Source organism: Oncorhynchus tshawytscha, linkage group LG32, assembly GCF_018296145.1.
Source record: "Oncorhynchus tshawytscha isolate Ot180627B linkage group LG32, Otsh_v2.0, whole genome shotgun sequence".
NCBI classification, from domain to species: Eukaryota; Metazoa; Chordata; class Actinopteri; order Salmoniformes; family Salmonidae; genus Oncorhynchus; species Oncorhynchus tshawytscha.
In genome coordinates, this window is record NC_056460.1 from 2,787,826 (window position 1) to 2,806,420 (window position 18,595).

The 18,595-nt window shown below is 42.1% G+C and overlaps 1 protein-coding gene across 2 annotated transcripts; it reads left to right on the plus strand.

Annotated features, from left to right (window-relative positions):
- Window positions 1-882: 882 nt before the first annotated feature.
- Window positions 883-18,231, plus strand: LOC121841586 (zinc finger protein OZF-like). 2 transcript variants are annotated; one of them, XM_042310833.1, is made up of 2 exons: window positions 883-1,443; window positions 17,449-18,231. In XM_042310833.1, the coding sequence occupies exons 1-2, from the start codon at window positions 1,113-1,115 to the stop codon at window positions 17,523-17,525; spliced, it is 408 nt and encodes a 135-aa protein (XP_042166767.1). In that variant the 5' UTR covers window positions 883-1,112; the 3' UTR covers window positions 17,526-18,231. The 2 variants fall into 2 exon arrangements, with proteins under 2 accessions (XP_042166767.1, XP_042166766.1); XM_042310832.1 differs by lacking the exon at window positions 17,449-18,231 and adding an exon at window positions 5,069-6,554.
- The last annotated feature ends 364 nt before the right edge of the window (window positions 18,232-18,595 follow it).

Sequence of the window (18,595 nt, forward strand, 5' to 3'; positions counted from 1 at the left end):
TTCTCCCCACTGTACATCTACATGATGTATTCTTACACACAAAAAAATAAAGGGAAATTTATATTATTTTATTATGATACAATTGCTCAGAGAAAGTGATTTATTTTAACATGTAATTCTCAAAAGGTAGGGATCTGAATTATTGCTACCCATGTTTTCAATACTCCAGCACCTTCCCCTTGGGAGGTTAACGACACTGAAATGTTTTATGAGATTAGAGAACACATTGGGTTGGATCTTAGATCATTCCTCCTTACTTGATCTCTCCAGGTCCTTGATTTATTTAGTCTGCGCTTGTGGACTGCCCTGTTCAATTCAAACCACAGGTTTTCAATGGAGTTTAAGTCCGAAGACTGAGATGGCCATAAAAAATGTTGAATTTGTGCCAAATTAACAGTTTATTTCTGGATGTTGATCTGTCTTGCTGGAAGATGCACTTATGGCCAAGTTTCAGCCTCCTAGCAGAGAGGTAACCTGGTTTTGAGCTAAAATATCCTGGTAGTGGGTAAAGTTTATTTATTTATTTTATACATACATTTTTGCTCATCTTGATCAAGGGTATCAATAACTAGGTGCTTATTTTGATATATTTGATATATATATTTTGATATTTGACTGAATCAGAAATACAGATGTGGAGTAGATGTTTTAAAGTCTCATAAAAAATCTGAACTAATCAAACAACACTTGTTGCTCTTTGTACATGTTGATATAATATTCACATTTAATGGAGAGAAAAAAAGGTTTCCCTAAACGGCTTTATAATATTATAATTCAATGAAGAATAAAAAAACTTTTCCCTCCTCAACTGCGTTTCCTCCCTCCAGACAGCAGATGGCGATATGTGTCTTTCAGGCGATGTTTCCAGTGTGACGTATAATCTCGTGGACGAAACAACTGCAACCACCTCGATAGCTCGCAAGACAACAAAGTCGGAACATTCAAGATCTTTAGACAATTTCGTGGTTTAATTGCCACTATGATTTAAACATACTTATGTGGAAACAACTAGATGCCCATTTAATTTAATATTTACGTTGTAAGTCAACTAGCTGGCTGGTTAAGATAGCACTAGTCTGGTAGCTAATGCTAACTAGCTATTATCCCCGAACATGAGTTCACTAAGCTACTCTCATCCTTTTCTCTGCTGGACGGAGAAAGAAGCTCTGGTGAAAGAGGAGGAAGAGGAGGCTGTTAAAATACAAAAACAAGTAGAGGGTGAGGCTGTTACCGTGAAAGAAGAGGAGGAAGACGCGTTCAGAGTGAAAGAGGGGGAGGATGTTACTGTGAAAGAAGAGGAGGATGCAGTTTTTGGAATAGAGGATGAAGTGAAAGAAGATGAAGACGTTTTTGGAATGAAGGATGAAGAGGGGGAGATTACTGTCACATTAGAGGAGGACGAAGAAGAGAAGACTGGAGATCTGATTAACACCAGTAAATACAGTGAGTACTATCTTAAAAAACAGGGACTCAAAACTCTGCAATTGTTAAACTAATGTGTGATTTTTAAAAGGGCATTCTACACTTGAATATGTTTTTGTACTGTCGAAATTGTTCATGACGTGCTCCAGTGATAAATAAAATAAAGTGATATATAAATACAGTAAAGTATAAACACACTAAAGGGAAACAAATAAATGTTTTGAGCAAAATATTGTTTTTTTAGACAACTGCAAACTAGGAGTGAGTGATGTCATACTAAGGCATTCAATGAGTTGGCTTTGATAGGAAGTCGCGATGTCATCCAATAGGCAACTGATCTTCATGTGAATATTCATTATTCTTTTTTAAATCCTTCCTGTTCTGTCAAGTTGGTTGTTAATCATTGCTAAAAAGCCATTTTCAAGTCTTGCTATTGACTTTCAAGACGATTTAAGTCCAAACTGTAACTAGTCCACTCAGGAACATTCAATGTCATCTTGGTAAGCTCCTCCAGTGAAGATTTGGCCTTGTGGTTTAGGTTATTGTCCTGTTAGGACAGTTTTGTGTGTTCAGATCTCTGAAATGCTCTCTAACTACGGAACATTTAGTGTCTCCTTATATTATGTTGGGAAAACCGTTTTCATGGGCACAGAAATCCTAAATAATTTCAGAGTTTGCTAAATCCAATGGTTCTAACCGAGAGTCACCTTAACTTTATTGACCCCACCCAAATGGACACTGTCATTAATGCAGGTTCTTCAATAATTACACATCATTCTTAATACTGTAGCTGTTTAGTTACAGTCACATGTTCAACTATCATCAGCTGATCCAGGAAATCATTTTCGAATGACAGTCATGTGACAAACATCACGACATGCAACAACAACCAAAGTGCTTCTTCATTCATTACTCTGGTAAAGACAGTTATGCCGTGCTCCACGTTGGATCCAACATCCCTAACAAATTGATGTTTGTAATGTGTTATTGTCTGCTTGATTTACTGTAGGGTCCCGTAAGTCTGTTTGGACACAGAGATACTTAGCTCATAATGTGTAAAGAATTGTCCCTTGATGGATAGGCTATTGTACAACACACAGAGCTATTTTCCCTTATTCGGGACATTTAGAATGACAACCCATTACAGAGTAGTCTAGTGGGATTATTCACAAAATTATCTGGTTATGAAATGTCATGACAAAGACATTTTAGTTTCCATGTTTCACCTGAAATATTACATTATTTATAGTCTTAGGTCTATGTTATTGTTGGATGGAGTTATGGGTCCTACAGTAGGTCTATGTTATTGTTAGATGAAGTTATGGGTCCTACAGTAGGTCTATGTTATTGTTAGGTGCAGTAATGTGCCAATTTGTTAAACACTTAGTGTACAAACCCTTATTTTCAGGCTGATCGCAAAGCTAGCCAAAGAGAATTTTACTGGTTGAAGTATTTTTTTAACTATAAAGCAGTTGATTTGAGACAATAACACAAACATTTTAAGCAGGTGATTCAAGCAAGCCTTACAATTACAGTGGGGCAAAAAAAGTATTTAGTCAGCCACCAATTGTGCAAGTTCTCCCACTTAAAAAGATGAGAGGCCTGTAATTTTCATCATAGGTACACTTCAACTATGACAGACAAAATAGAAAAATATTTTTTAATGAATTTATTTGCAAATTATGGTGGAAAATAAGTATTTGGTCAATAACAAAAGTTTATCTCAATACTTTGTTATTTACCCTTTGCTGGCAATGACAGAGGTCAAACGTTTTCGGTAAGTCTTCACAAGGTTTTCACACACTGTTGCTGGTATTTTGGCCCATTCCTCCATGCAGATCTTCTCTAGAGCAGTGATGTTTTGGGGCTGTTGCTGGGCAACATGGACTTTCAACTCCCTCCAAAGATTTTCTATGGGGTTGAGATCTGGAGACTGGCTAGGCCACTACAGGACCTTGAAATGCTTCTTACGAAGCCACTCCATCGTTGCCCAGTTTTCACTCAAAATCTCACGATACATGGCCCCATTCATTCTTTCCTTTACACGGATCAGTCGTCCTGGTCCCTTTGCAGAAAAACAGCCCCAAAGCATGATGTTTCCACCCCCATGCTTCACAGTAGGTATGGTGTTCTTTGGATGCAACTCAGCATTCTTTGTCCTCCAAACACGACGAGTTGAGTTTTCACGAAAAAGTTATATTTTGGTTTCATCTGACCATATGAAATTCTCCCAATCTTTTTCTGGATCATCCAAATGCTCTCTAGCAAACTTCAGACGGGCCTGGACATGTACTGGCTTAAGCAGGGGGACACGTCTGGCACTGCAGGATTGAGTCCCTGGCGGCGTAGTGTGTTACTGATGGTAGGCTTTGTTACTTTGGTTCCAGCTCTCTGCAGGTCATTCACTAGGTCCCCCCTGTGTGGTTCTGGGATTTTTGCTCACCGTTCTTGTGATAATTTTGACCCCACGGGGTGAGATCTTACGTGGAGCCCCAGATTGAGGGAGATTATCAGTGGTCTTGTATGTCTTCCATTTCCTAATAATTGCTCCCACAATTGATTTTTTCAAACCAAGCTGCTTACCTATTGCAGATTCAGTCTTCCCAGCCTGGTGCAGGTCTACAATTTTGTTTCTGGTGTCCTTTGACAGCTCTTTGGTCTTGGCCATAGGGAGTTTGGAGTGTGACTGTTTGAGGTTGTGGACAGGTGTCATTGATACTGACAACAAGTTCAAACAGTTGCCATTAATACAGGTAACGAGTGGAGGACAGAGGAGCCTCTTAAAGAAGAAGTTACAGGTCTGTGAGAGCCAGAAATCTTGCTTGTTTGTAGGTGACCAAATACTTATTTTCCACCATAATTTGCAAATAAATGCATTAAAAATCCTACAATGTGATTTTCTGGATTTTTTTTCCTAATTTTGTCTGTCATAGTTGAAGTGTACCTATGATGAAAATTACAGGCCTCTCTCATCTTTTTAAGTGGGAGAACTTGCACAATTGGTGGCTGACTAAATACTTTTTTGCCCCACTGTATAATCCAATAGTAGTGTGAAATACACTCATAATCAACCTGGCTATATTTGCTGTCAGCCTATGAGAACTCCCCTGAGTTTTCCCCCATGGTGATGAATTAGTGAATAGACACAGAGCTTAATGGAGGTTTCCTTGAGTAGCACTCCTGATCTTGCACTGTAGTGTTCAGAATACATTGTGAAAATCTAAAATCTTCGCTCACCATTTTGGTTCCAGGCAGATATACCACATCCATAACTAGCGGTTTCCTCATTAGCATGGAGGAGTTTCTGCAACCAAATTGTGTGTGCATTGCCCTCGTGCCGCAATTTTAGCAAACACAGTAAGGTGCCTATTGGAGACCAAAAGTCGTCTGGCACACTGCTTAGGATTTCAACAACTTGAAAAACGTATTTCTAGCCTGCAATCATCGATGTTACTACTAATGTGAAAACAAGACTAAATCTGACTATTGTTTCTGTCTTGACGGTCTTAATTATCAAATTTAACAGACGTCAATTGATGTACAACTTCATGGGTACGCTCTGAGCATCACCTTTTACCTCAAATAAACAGTGGATTTCTGCTGTTGTGGGCCTTTAACCATCTGTCTGACTTTGTCGTTCACACAGTAGAGAGACGTGACTATCGTGGACCCTCTGGGGAGCCTCAGCAACATCATGATGCTGACGAGGCAGAAAAAAGTCTCTGCAGATCAGCACTCCTCAAGAAACACCAGCAGAGACCCACAGGAACGAAATCTCACTGCTGCTCTGACTGTGGGAAAAGATTAAACTCTTTATCGAACCTTAAAATACATCAAAGAATTCACACAGGAGAGAAACCTTATAGCTGTGATCAATGTGGGAAGAGTTTTACTACATCTAGCAATCTAACTATACACCAGAGAATACACACAGGAGAGAAACCTTATGGCTGTGATCAATGTGGGAAGAGTTTTACTACATCTAGCTATCTAACTATACACCAGAGTACACACACAGGAGAGAAACCTTACGCCTGTGATCAATGTGGGAAGAGATTTATTCTGCTAGAAACCCTGAAATCACACCAGAGAATACATTCTGGAGAGAAACCTTTTGGCTGTTATCAATGTGGGACCCGTTTTTCTCACTTAAGCAGCCTGATAGGACACCAGCGGGGACACACAGGAGAAAAACCTTATAGCTGTGATCAATGTGGGAAGAGTTTTACTACATCTAGCAATCTAACTATACACCAGAGAACACACACAGGAGAGAAACCTTATGGCTGTGATCAATGTGGGAAAAGTTTTACTACATCTAGCAATCTAACTATACACCAGAGAACACACACAGGAGAGAAACCTTATGGCTGTGATCAATGTGGGAAGAGTTTTACTACATCTAGCAAACTAACTATACACCGGAGAACACACACAGGAGAGAAATCTTTTAGCTGTGATCAATGTGGGAAGAGTTTTGGTCAATCTGGCCAACTGACTGTACACCAGAGAACACACACAGGACAGAAACCTTATAGCTGTGATCAATGTGGGAAGAGTTTTGGTCAATCTGGCCAACTGACTGTACACCAGAGAACACACACAGGACAGAAACCTTATAGCTGTGATCAATGTGGGAAGAGATACTCTAGTAAAAGATCTCTGATCAAACATCAGAAAATACATGAAGGAGTTGTTTCATGATATCAATGAAATAATGTCACAATGTAGATTATTTTAACATTATATCAGTAGTATTTTAATGAATGTCAACGTAGAACCCTAAATGTTTGCCCCCTGTTCAATTGATTTTAGCCTCATGGAAACAATCCAGGCTCTGAATTGAAAGAGTTACTATTTATGTGATTGAACAAAAAGTGACTAACAAAAAAGAGTTTGTTACACTTACCACGTTGGTGACCCACTGAAATCACAATGTAGCTAGCAGTTTAATACATTTTAAAAATTGTGTTTTGCGTTTAGGCAGTGAGTTGCAATGGATCACAGTTTATTTTGACTGCACGTTTTTCCTGTATATTTTTGTTTGGGCTCGTTCCAAGGGGAGGAGAGTTCTAGAAGCTAGTGAGTTTTAGGATTCTATAGAAAGAAAAAGGAGAAAAAAATGTATACGATTGTATATTATTATTCAGAAATGTTTTTTTTTCTTCTTGTTTTTAATTGTTGACAGCCAGTAGACACCATGTTTATATTGGTGAAGGTGAAGCATTGTAGTTGATTATAATGTGAAATGTATGTTGTTTTCTGTTGGTGGTGAGCAAACTTGTCCAACAAAAATATAGGATATATTTGTTGTCTTAAAGGGGAAGGTTTTACAGGCTTTGGTTTTTCGATTTATGTTTTGAGGTTGGACTTTAGCACGTATATGGCTCGTTAGCACGTATATAGCTCGTTAGCACGTAGGATGCACTGATTGGTGTCACCTCCTTAGTCAGTATGTGTTACACCTGTGCTGGCTTGTCCTTCTCGTTAGTGGGAAGGTGTTTCACCTGAGCTGGTCCAGGTTCTATTTAAGAGTGCCTGGCCCAGTGCTCCAGTTGTCTTGATAGATGTGACAAATCAACACCTTTAGTTGCACTACCGTTTTGGTTAAGATGTTTTCATTTCAGGTTGAAGCTTCTTTCTGAAGAGAGCTTTTTTTTTGAAAATGAATACAAACAAGCAAACCTGGTCGGTTCCGGGGATTGGTATAGCAAATACCGTAAGATTTTCATGGACTGAAAAGGAGATGGAACCTTGGGGCAGGGAAACTTTTGGAAGGACTATATTGATGGGATGCCTCAGGATAGAGGTGAAGGAAGTACTCTGCCTTCAAGGGAACCCGAATGAAAAGGGTTTTGATGTGACGTTTCACAAAGAAGAGAAACATGACGACGTAATGAAGATGGCAAAGGAAGCGGAAAGAAAAGGACCCCTGTGCCATTATGCGGTGACCAGCCTGGCAAGGAACAACTTCAGGGTGGTCACCGTAAACATGTACAATCCGCACGTGAAGGATGAAGAGGTGAGGGCCTTTCTGGGGAGATACATGGACAATGTCTCCTCAGCGAGGTACCTCAGGGACTCCCTGGGTTTCTGGAACGGGAGGAGAGGGTTCCAGGCGTTACTCAGGGAGTCCCCGAAGAGTGTGGATGGCTACCTCCATCCTCCGGCGATGTTCTCCCTGGGGGCTGACAGGGGAACACTCTACTATGCACGTCAGCCCCCGTTCTGCAGGCGTTGTATGGCCTACGGCCATATCCTGGCCTCGTGCAGCGCCAAGAAATGTCGTTTTTGTGGGTCGGAAAAGCACGAGGCCAAGGAGTGTGACGAGCCCAAGGCTTGCCACGGGTGTGGCTCGAAAGTACACCTGTGGCGTGATTGCCCGGCTCGTCACAGGTCATACGCGTCTGCAGCTGGGGGGGGAGCAGGGGATGGGGGGAGGAAAGAAAGGACGCGTGCGGATTGCATGGATGGCACAGGGGAAAAGACGGCGCAGGAAGAAGATGGGAAGAAGGATGAGGTGGGAAGAAAGAGGCGAGGAGAAGAAAAGAATGGAACAGAAGGAGAGAAGAAAAAGGGGACGGAAGAAGGTGGAGGAGCTGAGAAGAGGGAGAAGGGGACAGTGGTACGAGAAGGAGTGGAAGGGGGAACGGGGACAGTGACAGAGAAGGAGGGAGGAGTGAAGGTGGGAGGGGAGATGGGGGGGAAGGGGGGAGGGGGGGGACAGCCTGCCAGGCTTCCTCGAGGTCGAAATGAGGGATTTGGTGAGGGATTTGGTGGAGTTAGCGGGGATGGGACGTTGTGTCTCCCCGCTACCTCCTTCACCAAAGAAGAAAGGGATAAAGAGGGGGAGCTTGGCAGGAAGTGAGAGGGAGGGGGTGTGGAGGGGAGGGGGGCTAAGAGAGTGGCGGGGGGGGGGAGGGTAATTTGTCCTCCCGGTTTGCCTCAGCCCCTTGCATTTTAGTGGATGACTCCAGTGAGGGGTCGGTGGGCTGTTTGCTAGAGGGATCCCAACTCCTGTTTGGGGAGATGGGGTCCCCTACATGCAGCCCCGAGGCAAACAGGGAGGGGGGATGGTGGGTGGGGAGGGAGGACCCAACACACTGCCTGGGTCATGGGTTGGGATGGAGGACGGGGGGGCGTCAGGAGAGGAGAGGACGTCCCCGCCGGTGGAGATGGACCAGGGGAGCATCGGGTGAGTCTCCTGGTTTTTCTTTGGGTTTTGGGTTTTTTATTTGTTGTAAATAATTAAATGAATAGGTCTGTTTCTTTTTTTAGTCTAAATGTTAGGGGGTTAAGGGATAATGTTAAAAGGAGGGTGGTTTTTTGTTGTTTAGGGGGTGTGGGGTTTGATTTCTGTTTTTTACAGGAGGTTCACCTGAGGGATGGTGGGGATGTGTGTAGATTTAAGAGGGAGTGGGATAAGGGGGAATCTTTTTGGGGCATAGGAGGGGTGCACTCAACAGGAGTAGGGATTTTGTGTGGGCATAGAGAGGTTAAAATAGAGAACACTTTTGTAATAATGCAGGGTAGAGTTTTGGGGATAGATGTTAAGTTTAGAGAAGCTAGATATAGGTTAATTGGGGTGTATGGGCCATAGGTGGCGGCAGACAGGAGGGAGATGGTTGACTGTCTGGCGCCCCTGTGTGTTACAAACAGGCACTTGGTGATAGGAGGAGACTTTAATATAGATTTAGGGGTAGGCGGTGATAGCAGTGCAGGTGCCATCTCTGGGCTAATGGCTTGCCATGGTCTGGTTGATGGTGGCCTGCACACTACTCCGGCAATGGTCGGTCCTACATGGCGCAACTCCAGGGGGGTTGCGCGGAGGCTCGACTACATTTTTGTATCCAGGTCTTTGGGTCAGTTGTCTGGGCGGCTGTTGCCTGTTTTCTTCACGGATCACGACGGGGTGTTCCTGCAGGTGGGGTCGCCAGTCTGCCTCTTCGGTAGGGGGTACTGGAAGTTAGATCGGGATATACTGGAGGAGCAGGCTTTCGTTGACGCATTTTTTGTTTCTTTCGGAGGCTTGACGGCCTCCGGTCCATGTGCGAGGGGGTGTTAGAGTGGTGGGATTTAGTCAAGAGGAGGATAAGGGCTTTTATAATAGGATATTGTAGAAGGAAAAAAGGGAGGAAAGGAGGGAGGTGGATCGTATCCAAAGGTTAATTGAACTCGAGTACGAGGCAGGCAACCTCGGCGGGTCGATTGACTGGGAGAGATTCGCAGCCCTAAAGGCGCAGCTCAGGGAGCTGCAGGAGCAGAAGGCTCGAGCTTTCCTGGAGCGTGCGCATAGTGGCTTTCTAGAACATAATGAGACTTGTTCCGCTATGTTCTTTAAGTCGGTTAGGGCCAGACAGAGTAGGAAGGTAATGCAGGGAGTTAGGGAAGAAAATGGTAGTATAGTAAGTAAACCAGAGGAAATGGTCAGGGTGACAACTGATCATTTCCAAGGTTTATTTAAGGAAAGGGAAATAGATGTAGAGCAGGGAAACGTGTTTTTAGAACACTTGTCCCGGCGGTTGCCAGAGGACATTAGAGACGTGATGGAAGCCCAGATCTCACTAGAAGAGGTTGAGAGCGCTCTTAGGAGGATGGGAAAAGGGAAGGTGCCTGGGATGGATGGGCTGCCGGCTGAGTTTTACCTCAAGTTTTGGGGTATACTTGGACCAGTGGTTCTCGAAGTCTTGAAGGCCATCCTTGACACGGGGGTCCCGGGGGGGATCAATGGCTGTTGGTGTGCTGTCACTTCTTTATAAGAAGGGGGAAGCAACTGACCTTGGCAACTGGCGGCCATTGACCATGCTGTGCGTAGATTACAAAATTCTTGCAAAGGTTTTAGCAGACCGGTTGCGCACAGCCCTTCCCTACGTCGTCCACGAGGATCAGACGTGCGGGGTAGAGGGCCGCTCTATAAGATGGAACCTACAGTTGATCAGGGATTCCATCGCTTGGGTTGAAGATAGAGGGCTGCCTTTAATGGTAGCAGCGCTTGATCAGGCGAAAGCTTTTGATCGCGTGAATAGATCTTTTCTATTCAGGGTGTTAGGTAGATTAGGATTTGGGGAGAAGTTTATAGGATGGATCCGTACTTTATATGTCGGAGCGGGGTGTCGAGTTAGTGTAAATAGTCACTTAGGTGACGTTTTTGACCTCTCGTCTGGGGTCAGGCAGGGATGCCCACTCTCGGCTCTCCTCTTCGTTCTGTACATGGAGCCTCTGGGGGCTGCCATTAGGGCAGACACAGGGGTGGAAGGCTTGTTGATCCCTGGAAGCGGTGGGCTGCGTGTTAAGATGACGCAGTACGCCGACGACACTTCCTTGCTGTTGTGCAAGGACTCGTGCCTGACAAGGTCCCTTGCCATCTTTGGGGATTTCACCCGAGCGTCGGGAGCAGTTCTGAACCATGCAAAGTCTTCCGTCAAGTTTTTCGGAAGATGGCGCGGTAGAACGGATGTGCCTGGGGGGTTATCTCTCTGTGAAGGGGCCCTGAGGATTCTCAGGGTTCATTTTGAGACCTCCGGCTCAGCGACGCTAAACTGTAACATGCGTATCGCAGTGGTACAGAGGAAGCTAGCAATGTGGAAGGCAAGGTATTTGTCTTTTATGGGCAAAGTCCTGGTCCTAAAGGTGGATGTGTTGCCGTCTCTTTTGTATTTGGCATACATCTACCCATTGCCGGCTTGTCTGAGGAGGCCTCTAGTGAGGCTTGTGTTTCAGTTTATGTGGAGTGGCAGGTGCGAGTTGGTCGCCAGGGCACGCATGATCTGTCCCATCGGGAGGGAGGTAGGGGGTACCACATTTCCCCCTCAAGCTGGACGCCATTTTTGTTTCTTTCTTGTTGACGGAGCTTGCTCGTCCGGTTATACACCCGTCCGGTTACCTCCTGCGGGTGTTCTTCTCGTATAAGGCGAGAAGCGTAATGGTGTGGTCTAACGCGGGTCCTCGGGCGGAACAGCTGCCGTGGCACTTTGGCCATGCGGCCAAGTGGCTGCGTGCGCACCCCGAGGTTGAAGTTGCCCGAGTAGGTTTAGACCACAGGCACCTGTACGAGGAGGTCAGGCAGGCAGGGAGTCCTGCGCCTGTAGCGGGCATCTCGTCAGTGGTCTGGGAAGGAGTGCAGGCGCGGGGCCTGGACAACAGGCTCAAGGACCTGAATTGGTTGGGCCTCCATAAGCGCTTGCCGGTACGTGCCATCTTGTACCGGTATAGTTTGGTGCAATCCCCCACCTGTCCAAGATCCTCTTGTGGCAGGGAGGAGACTGTGCGCCATGTCTTCTGGGACTGTGCCTTTGCCGGACTAGTCTGGGCTAGGGCACGGGTGATGCTAGGTGTGGTTAGGAGTGATTTTGTTTTGACATGGGCTAGGCTAGAGAGAGGCGTAGGGAGAGCAAAGGGAACGGATAGGGACAGGTTTCTGCTCTGGCTTCTCATGAGTCTCTTTAAAAGGGGACTGTGGGAAGCCAGGCAGAATTTAGTCAAGACAGGGAGAGATTGGGGGGTGGAAGGGATAGTGAGAAGGGTGGAAGGTGATTTGAGGGGGAAGATGAAGAGGGAGGAGAGGAAGTGGGGGAAGCATGCGGTACGGGAGAGATGGAAAGGGGTTTAGGGCTGGGAGTGTTAGAGTGAGTTTGGTAAGGGGATAGATTAGGGAAGGGGAGATAGGGAAAGGGTTAGGTATTGGTTAGGTATGACGGGGAGGGACGATGCTCCCCTGAGGTTTGTTTTTGTTTGATGTTTTTGTAAATAGAATTAATTAAGAATGAATGAGAATTATGATTTTGTAATAGTATGAATGGTATTGATTGTAATAAATTATTTTAACCACCTTTTTGGTTTACTTCCGGTCTTTAAGTTTGGAATGGGTTTTTCTTTTGTTTGCATCTTCTTGGGCAGATTTAGTGGGTCTCATGGTGGGTGTCTTTTAGGTCCCAGTTGTTGTTAGTAGTCAACTTTCATTGGACATCCCCATAGTGTCTTTCAGTGCCCATCCTAAAAAAACAAGCTTATATTTTGGGTTGGATATTTTAATCAATGGCATTTCCTTAGGATGCTCATTAGTCTTTAAGTTGTTTTTTATCCTCTTATGTTTGTGTACAAAATATTTATGTTTTTCCTGTGATGTCATTGTGTTGCATCCATGTCTGAAATGTGCTGTATAAATAAAGCTTGATTTGTACATATTGCAAAACACATTAACCCAATGACTGACCAATCAACAGACTCTTGGTCCATCTTAGTATGAAAAACAGTATCAATCCCTCTTTTCCAGCCTACTGAAGGCGTGGTGGAGTGGTAAACACCACCCCCGGCTCTACCAGGGGCTTGAGGTGGTCTCCCACAGCTCTGCTTATGTCATGTTCTGTGGTCTTGCCGTTCCATTTATTGACTGCCCCTGTAACACAGAAACACATTTATTCATATTATATAAAACACTCAAAGTAATGGATATGGAGCCTCTATGGCCTCAGTTACACCTGGCACCTAAATGTGTCTTCTGTCATCTGATCACTCCAAGCTGCATTAGGTTCAGATCTACCAGGATGGGCCTTTGACATTGTCTGGAAGCAGCCTGAATATGCATAAGCAATGTCAAAAGATGAGTGGGGAAAAGTACATTTTACACAAGTGACCTAAATAATAAATCAAATCAAATGTTATTGTGGGTGTATCGAAATGCTTGTGTTCCTAGCTCCAACAGTGCAGTAATAGAGGAGACTCTTAAAGAAGAAGTTACAGGTCTGTGAGAGCCAGAAATCTTGCTTGTTTGTAGGTGACCAAATACTTATTTTCCACCATAATTTGCAAATAAATTCATTAAAAATCCCACAATGTGATTTTCTGGATTTTTTTCCCTCATTTTGTCTGTCATAGTTGAAGTGTACCTTTGATGAAATTTACAGGCCTCTCATCTTTTTAAGTGGGAGAACTTGCACAATTGGCGGCTGACTAAATACTTTTTTGCCCCACTGTACATGTTTTATTATTCCATGCCTCACCACTAAGTGAATTATTACTAATAAATATTAACAAAGGGGTGTACATTTGGTTTTGATATTTCATATTTACAATTATTGTAACATTTAGTAATCATAATTATTTATGCAACCAACTGACAATTTCTGGCTCCAATTATATTGACATTGTTGCCCTGCTTTTAAAATATCAGAGTTCATTCTCAGATGTGCCAACCCAAATATACTAGAGCATGACATTGGGGACTGGGCCCCGATCCAACAACATGCCTATTGAGTGAACCCTGAAAGGAGAGAGAAGCTCTGCAGTGAGGTGAAAAGTTACTACGGATATTAAGGAGCTATAAACAGAAAAAGGAGAAAAGATAGGATTGTATATTATTATTTAGAAATGTTTTTTTCTTTCTTTTAATTGTTGATAGCCAGTAGATACCATGTTTATATTAGAACGTGAGGCATTGTAGTTGATTATAATGTGAAATGGAAGTTTTCTGTTGGTGGTGAGCAAACTTGTCCATCAAAAATATAGCATATACAGTGCCTTGCGAAAGTATTCGGCCCTCTTGAACTTTGCGAACTTTGGCCACATTTCAGGCTTCAAACATAAAGATATAAAACTGTATTTTTTTGTGAAGAATCAACAAGTGGGACACAATCATGAAGTGGAACGACATTTATTGGATATTTCAAACTTTTTTAACAAATCAAAAACTGAAAAATTGGGCGTGCAAAATTATTCAGCCCCTTTACTTTCAGTGCAGCAAACTCTCTCCAGAAGTTCAGTGAGGATCTCTGAATGATCCAATGTTGACCTAAATGACTAATGATGATAAATACAATCCACCTGTGTGTAATCAAGTCTCCGTATAAATGCACCTGCACTGTGATAGTCTCAGAGGTCCGTTAAAAGCGCAGAGAGCATCATGAAGAACAAGGAACACACCAGGCAGGTCCGAGATACTGTTGTGAAGAAGTTTAAAGCCGGATTTGGATACAAAAAGATTTCCCAAGCTTTAAAACATCCCAAGGAGCACTGTGCAAGCGATTATTGAAATGGAAGGAGTATCAGACCACTGCAAATCTACCAAGACCTGGCCGTCCCTCTAAACTTTCCGCTCATACAAGGAGAAGACTGATCAGAGATGCAGCCAAGAGGCCCATGATCACTCTGGATGAACTGCAGAGATCTACAGCTGAGGTGGGAGACTCTGTCCATAGGACAACAATCAGTCGTATATTGCACAAATCTGGCCTTTATGGAAGAGTGGCAAGAAGAAAGACATTTCTTAAAGATATCCATAAAAAGTGTTGTTTAAAGTTTGCCCCAAGCCACCTGGGAGACACACCAAACATGTGGAAGAAGGTGCTCTGGTCAGATGAAACCAAAATTGAACTTTTTGGCAACAATGCAAAACGTTATGTTTGGCGTAAAAGCAACACAGCTCATCACCCTGAACACACTATCCCCACTGTCAAACATGGTGGTGGCAGCATCATGGTTTGGGCCTGCTTTTCTTCAGCAGGGACAGGGAAGATGGTTAAAATTGATGGGAAGATGGATGGAGCCAAATACAGGACCATTCTGGAAGAAAACCTGATGGAGTCTGCAAAAGACCTGAGACTGGGACGGAGATTTGTCTTCCAACAAGACAATGATCCAAAACATAAAGCAAAATCTACAATGGAATGGTTTAAAAATAAACATATCCAGGTGTTAGAATGGCCAAGTCAAAGTCCAGACCTGAATCCAATCGAGAATCTGTGGAAAGAACTGAAAACTGCTGTTCACAAATGCTCTCCATCCAACCTCACTGAGCTCGAGCTGTTTGCAAGGAGGAATGGGAAAAAAATTCAGTCTCTCGATGTGCAAAACTGATAGAGACATACCCCAAGCGACTTACAGCTGTAATCACAGCAAAAGGTGGCGCTACAAAGTATTAACTTAAGGGGGCTGAATAATTTTGCACGCCCAATTTTTCAGTTTTTGATTTGTTAAAAAGTTTGAAATATCCAATAAATATCGTTCCACTTCATGATTGTGTCCCACTTGTTGTTGATTCTTCACAAAAAATACAGTTTTATATCTTTATGTTTGAAGCCTGAAATGTGGCAAAAGGTCGCAAAGTTCAAGGGGGCCGAATACTTTCGCAAGGCACTGTATTTGTTGTCTTAAGGGGGAAGGTGTTACAGGTTTTGGTTTTTCCATTTATGTTTTGAGGTTGGACTTTAACACGTCTAGCTCGTTAGCACGTCTAGCTCCCTAGAAAGGCCAAAACCCAGGAAGAAACCTAGAAAAAGTTAAGTCAGTTTCGAGGAACTTCCGTTGTTGCTGGACTTCTTCCGGGAACTTCACAATTACAACTGAAAAGATGGTGACAAGTTTGGATGCGACAACAAGTTAAAAAGGTTAAGTTGGGTTAATGTTTGGCTCTGAAAATGTCTCAAAATAATTTAATCATAATAATATAACATACTAATAATGAATAACGAAGACAATGATGGTTTTCTGTGAATATCTTCCATAACGGTACTATAGTAAATTACCGCAAATATTAGAAAGCCGGCTTTGACCGTCGGCGTTGTGTGAGCTACAGTACAGTACAGTACCGTTATCTAGCTAGATAACGTTATGTCCTAACTAGGCACAACTAGGTTTGGATTATTTCCCTCAACTATATTCTTTCCCATATATTGTATATCGTTTCCATAAAGCCAACATGGCTTTACACTCTCATTAACGTAAGTTTCCAATCTAGAGCAGTTCTCACTTTTGTGAGAATGAACTAGCAAACGTTAACTAAGTAAGGACGGTGACCTGTCCAGACGAGATGTACAACGAACTGAATCATCAATGGAGGTCTTCCTCTTTATATATCCTGCTACAGCATGCAAAACTATTAACTCACAAGGGGGCATAACGTTACATGAACAATACTATCCCATTTTGGAAACGTTACATGTACAATACTATCCCATTTTGGAAACGTTACATGGACAATACTATCCCATTTTGGAAACGTTACATGGACAATACTATCCCATTTTGGAAACGTTACATGTACAATACTATCCCATTTTGGAAACGTTACATGGACAATACTATCCCATTTTGGAAACGTTACATGGACAATACTAACCTATTTTGAAAATGTTATTTGTCTGCCCCCTTGTGGAGGGAAATTAATATCTTAGATGGTAGCTGTTGATGGGATTCAAATGCATAATGGTATTAATACAGTGTCTAGACTACCTCTTTTGTATAAATGCCCTTCATAATACAAACACAGTATTGCCATGCAGCAGAATGTTGTGTATAATCTTTCAAGTCAGCCTGATGAAATATTGAACAATTTCTGTACAAAGATATCTTGAAATTTGATATTAGGCCTGTATGGCAGTACTGTTACTCTATGGCAGGACTGTATTGGCTAGTGCTTTCTCCAATATGTTCTTCTATTTTACATTAAATTGTATGTCGATGCCATTTATCTTCCAATATTTATTTAATATATATATATATATATATATATATATATATATATTTATATATATATATATATATATTTATATATATATATATATATATATATATATATATATATATATATATATATATATATATATATATATATATATATATATATTTTTAATGCTTGTAAGACTATCCTTTGAAACTATTATAGGACAGAACATGGACACAATGCAATTGGGATCAATATAAAGATACGGATATGTTGTAGGACAGCTGCATTTGAAGTGTACATTTAACCTACATATCAGTCAATACAAACTGAAATCTATGTGTGTGCAAATTATCTTTTCAGATCTTCTCAGAACTAAATCAAGTCCATGGAATGGATATAGATAAAATATAATTCAAGGACTATCAGAGGTAGAGAGGCGAGGCAGGGGTGAGGACATCATCCTGCTATTTTGACAGTCCCAGAAGGACAATACAGAAGAGGTGTTAGCTCTTATTCCTTCCCTTTCTCTAATGTATTTTGTAAAAAAAATGTGCAAGTGTAGTAAGATTATTGCTTTACTTTACTAGGACTGGAGACCACAGCAGCGATTCTGCTCTTTCCCAACCTCTTCAAAGAGGACCCGAGTGTTCCTTTATGTCCGTGACAAGGTATGCCTATGCACCAATCATCTGTTTCTTCATAAACATAAGTGTGCATGCTTATATAAAACTACAGCTGAACATTTGTTATGTTCTTTGTTAATTGTATGTGTATTAATCTTTCCCTACTTTTGTTGACACTGATTTCACCGCTCTTCACTCCTTTACTGCACATCGGCGGATATCCATTTCACCATGAGAGTGAAATCCCGCTGGCCTTTGATGGGGAGAACATCCACACCCTCGAGGACGTCTCCATGGGACTTGGGGCTCTGCTAGGGCTGGATTTTTTATTTTCCCTTAAATTTCCCAAAAATGTCAGAAAAACACTTTTGTTCTAAAGTTAGTGTTCTGGGGACAAAACAAGTTGGGGTGAAGTTACCAGGGCAGGTCATAAAGATGGCAAACTTCCTAACATAACTAAGTGGATACGATATACAGACTAAAGGCAAAAAAATTGTATTTAGCATCAAGTCTACAATATTGTTAGTTTACCTATGATTCATTTTTAATGTATGTTTTATTGTACGTCATTATTTTTATTTTTTTAAATGTCATGAAAAGCACCATACAAAGTAAATGTATTATTTATTATGGTCTGACATGTCTGCAGAAATGTTGCAATTTGGTAATGTGTTTTGCTTGGTAAATTGTTTTGTAAATATTAATTCACATTTGTGGTGCCACTAAATAAACAATGAATTATTTAAATCAATATTGTTATTATTATTATTGAAATATTTTTTATAATGGAGGGAGGGTGGACAGGGAGTTTAAAAATGAACCCCAAAAGGTTCTTTGAGGAACCATGATAAGGGGTTCTTCAAAGAACTTATAGGGGTTCCTACCAAAGGTTCTTTGAATAAATTTTAGGGGTTCCCCACAGTTGAAATTTGAAGAACCCCTAAAGGATACTCCAGGAACCTTTACTTTTTAGAGTGTATATTGATAAAAGGCACCTTGTCCAAGAGACATTTACATAGTTATACTCAGCCCAATTTGGGATTACTATTTTGTGGCGAAATAGCGGCCACAACACACAGACCTGATATGGCCCATAATTCGACGTCCATTG

Bases quoted from the DNA above. Each gene is read 5' to 3' on its own strand.
- LOC121841586 (XM_042310832.1), top strand. From the start codon at position 1,113: ATGAGTTCACTAAGCTACTCTCATCCTTTTCTCTGCTGGACGGAGAAA. The intron at 1,444-5,068 runs GTGAGTACTATC...TCGTTCACACAG, and splicing joins GATTAACACCAGTAAATACA to TAGAGAGACGTGACTATCGT.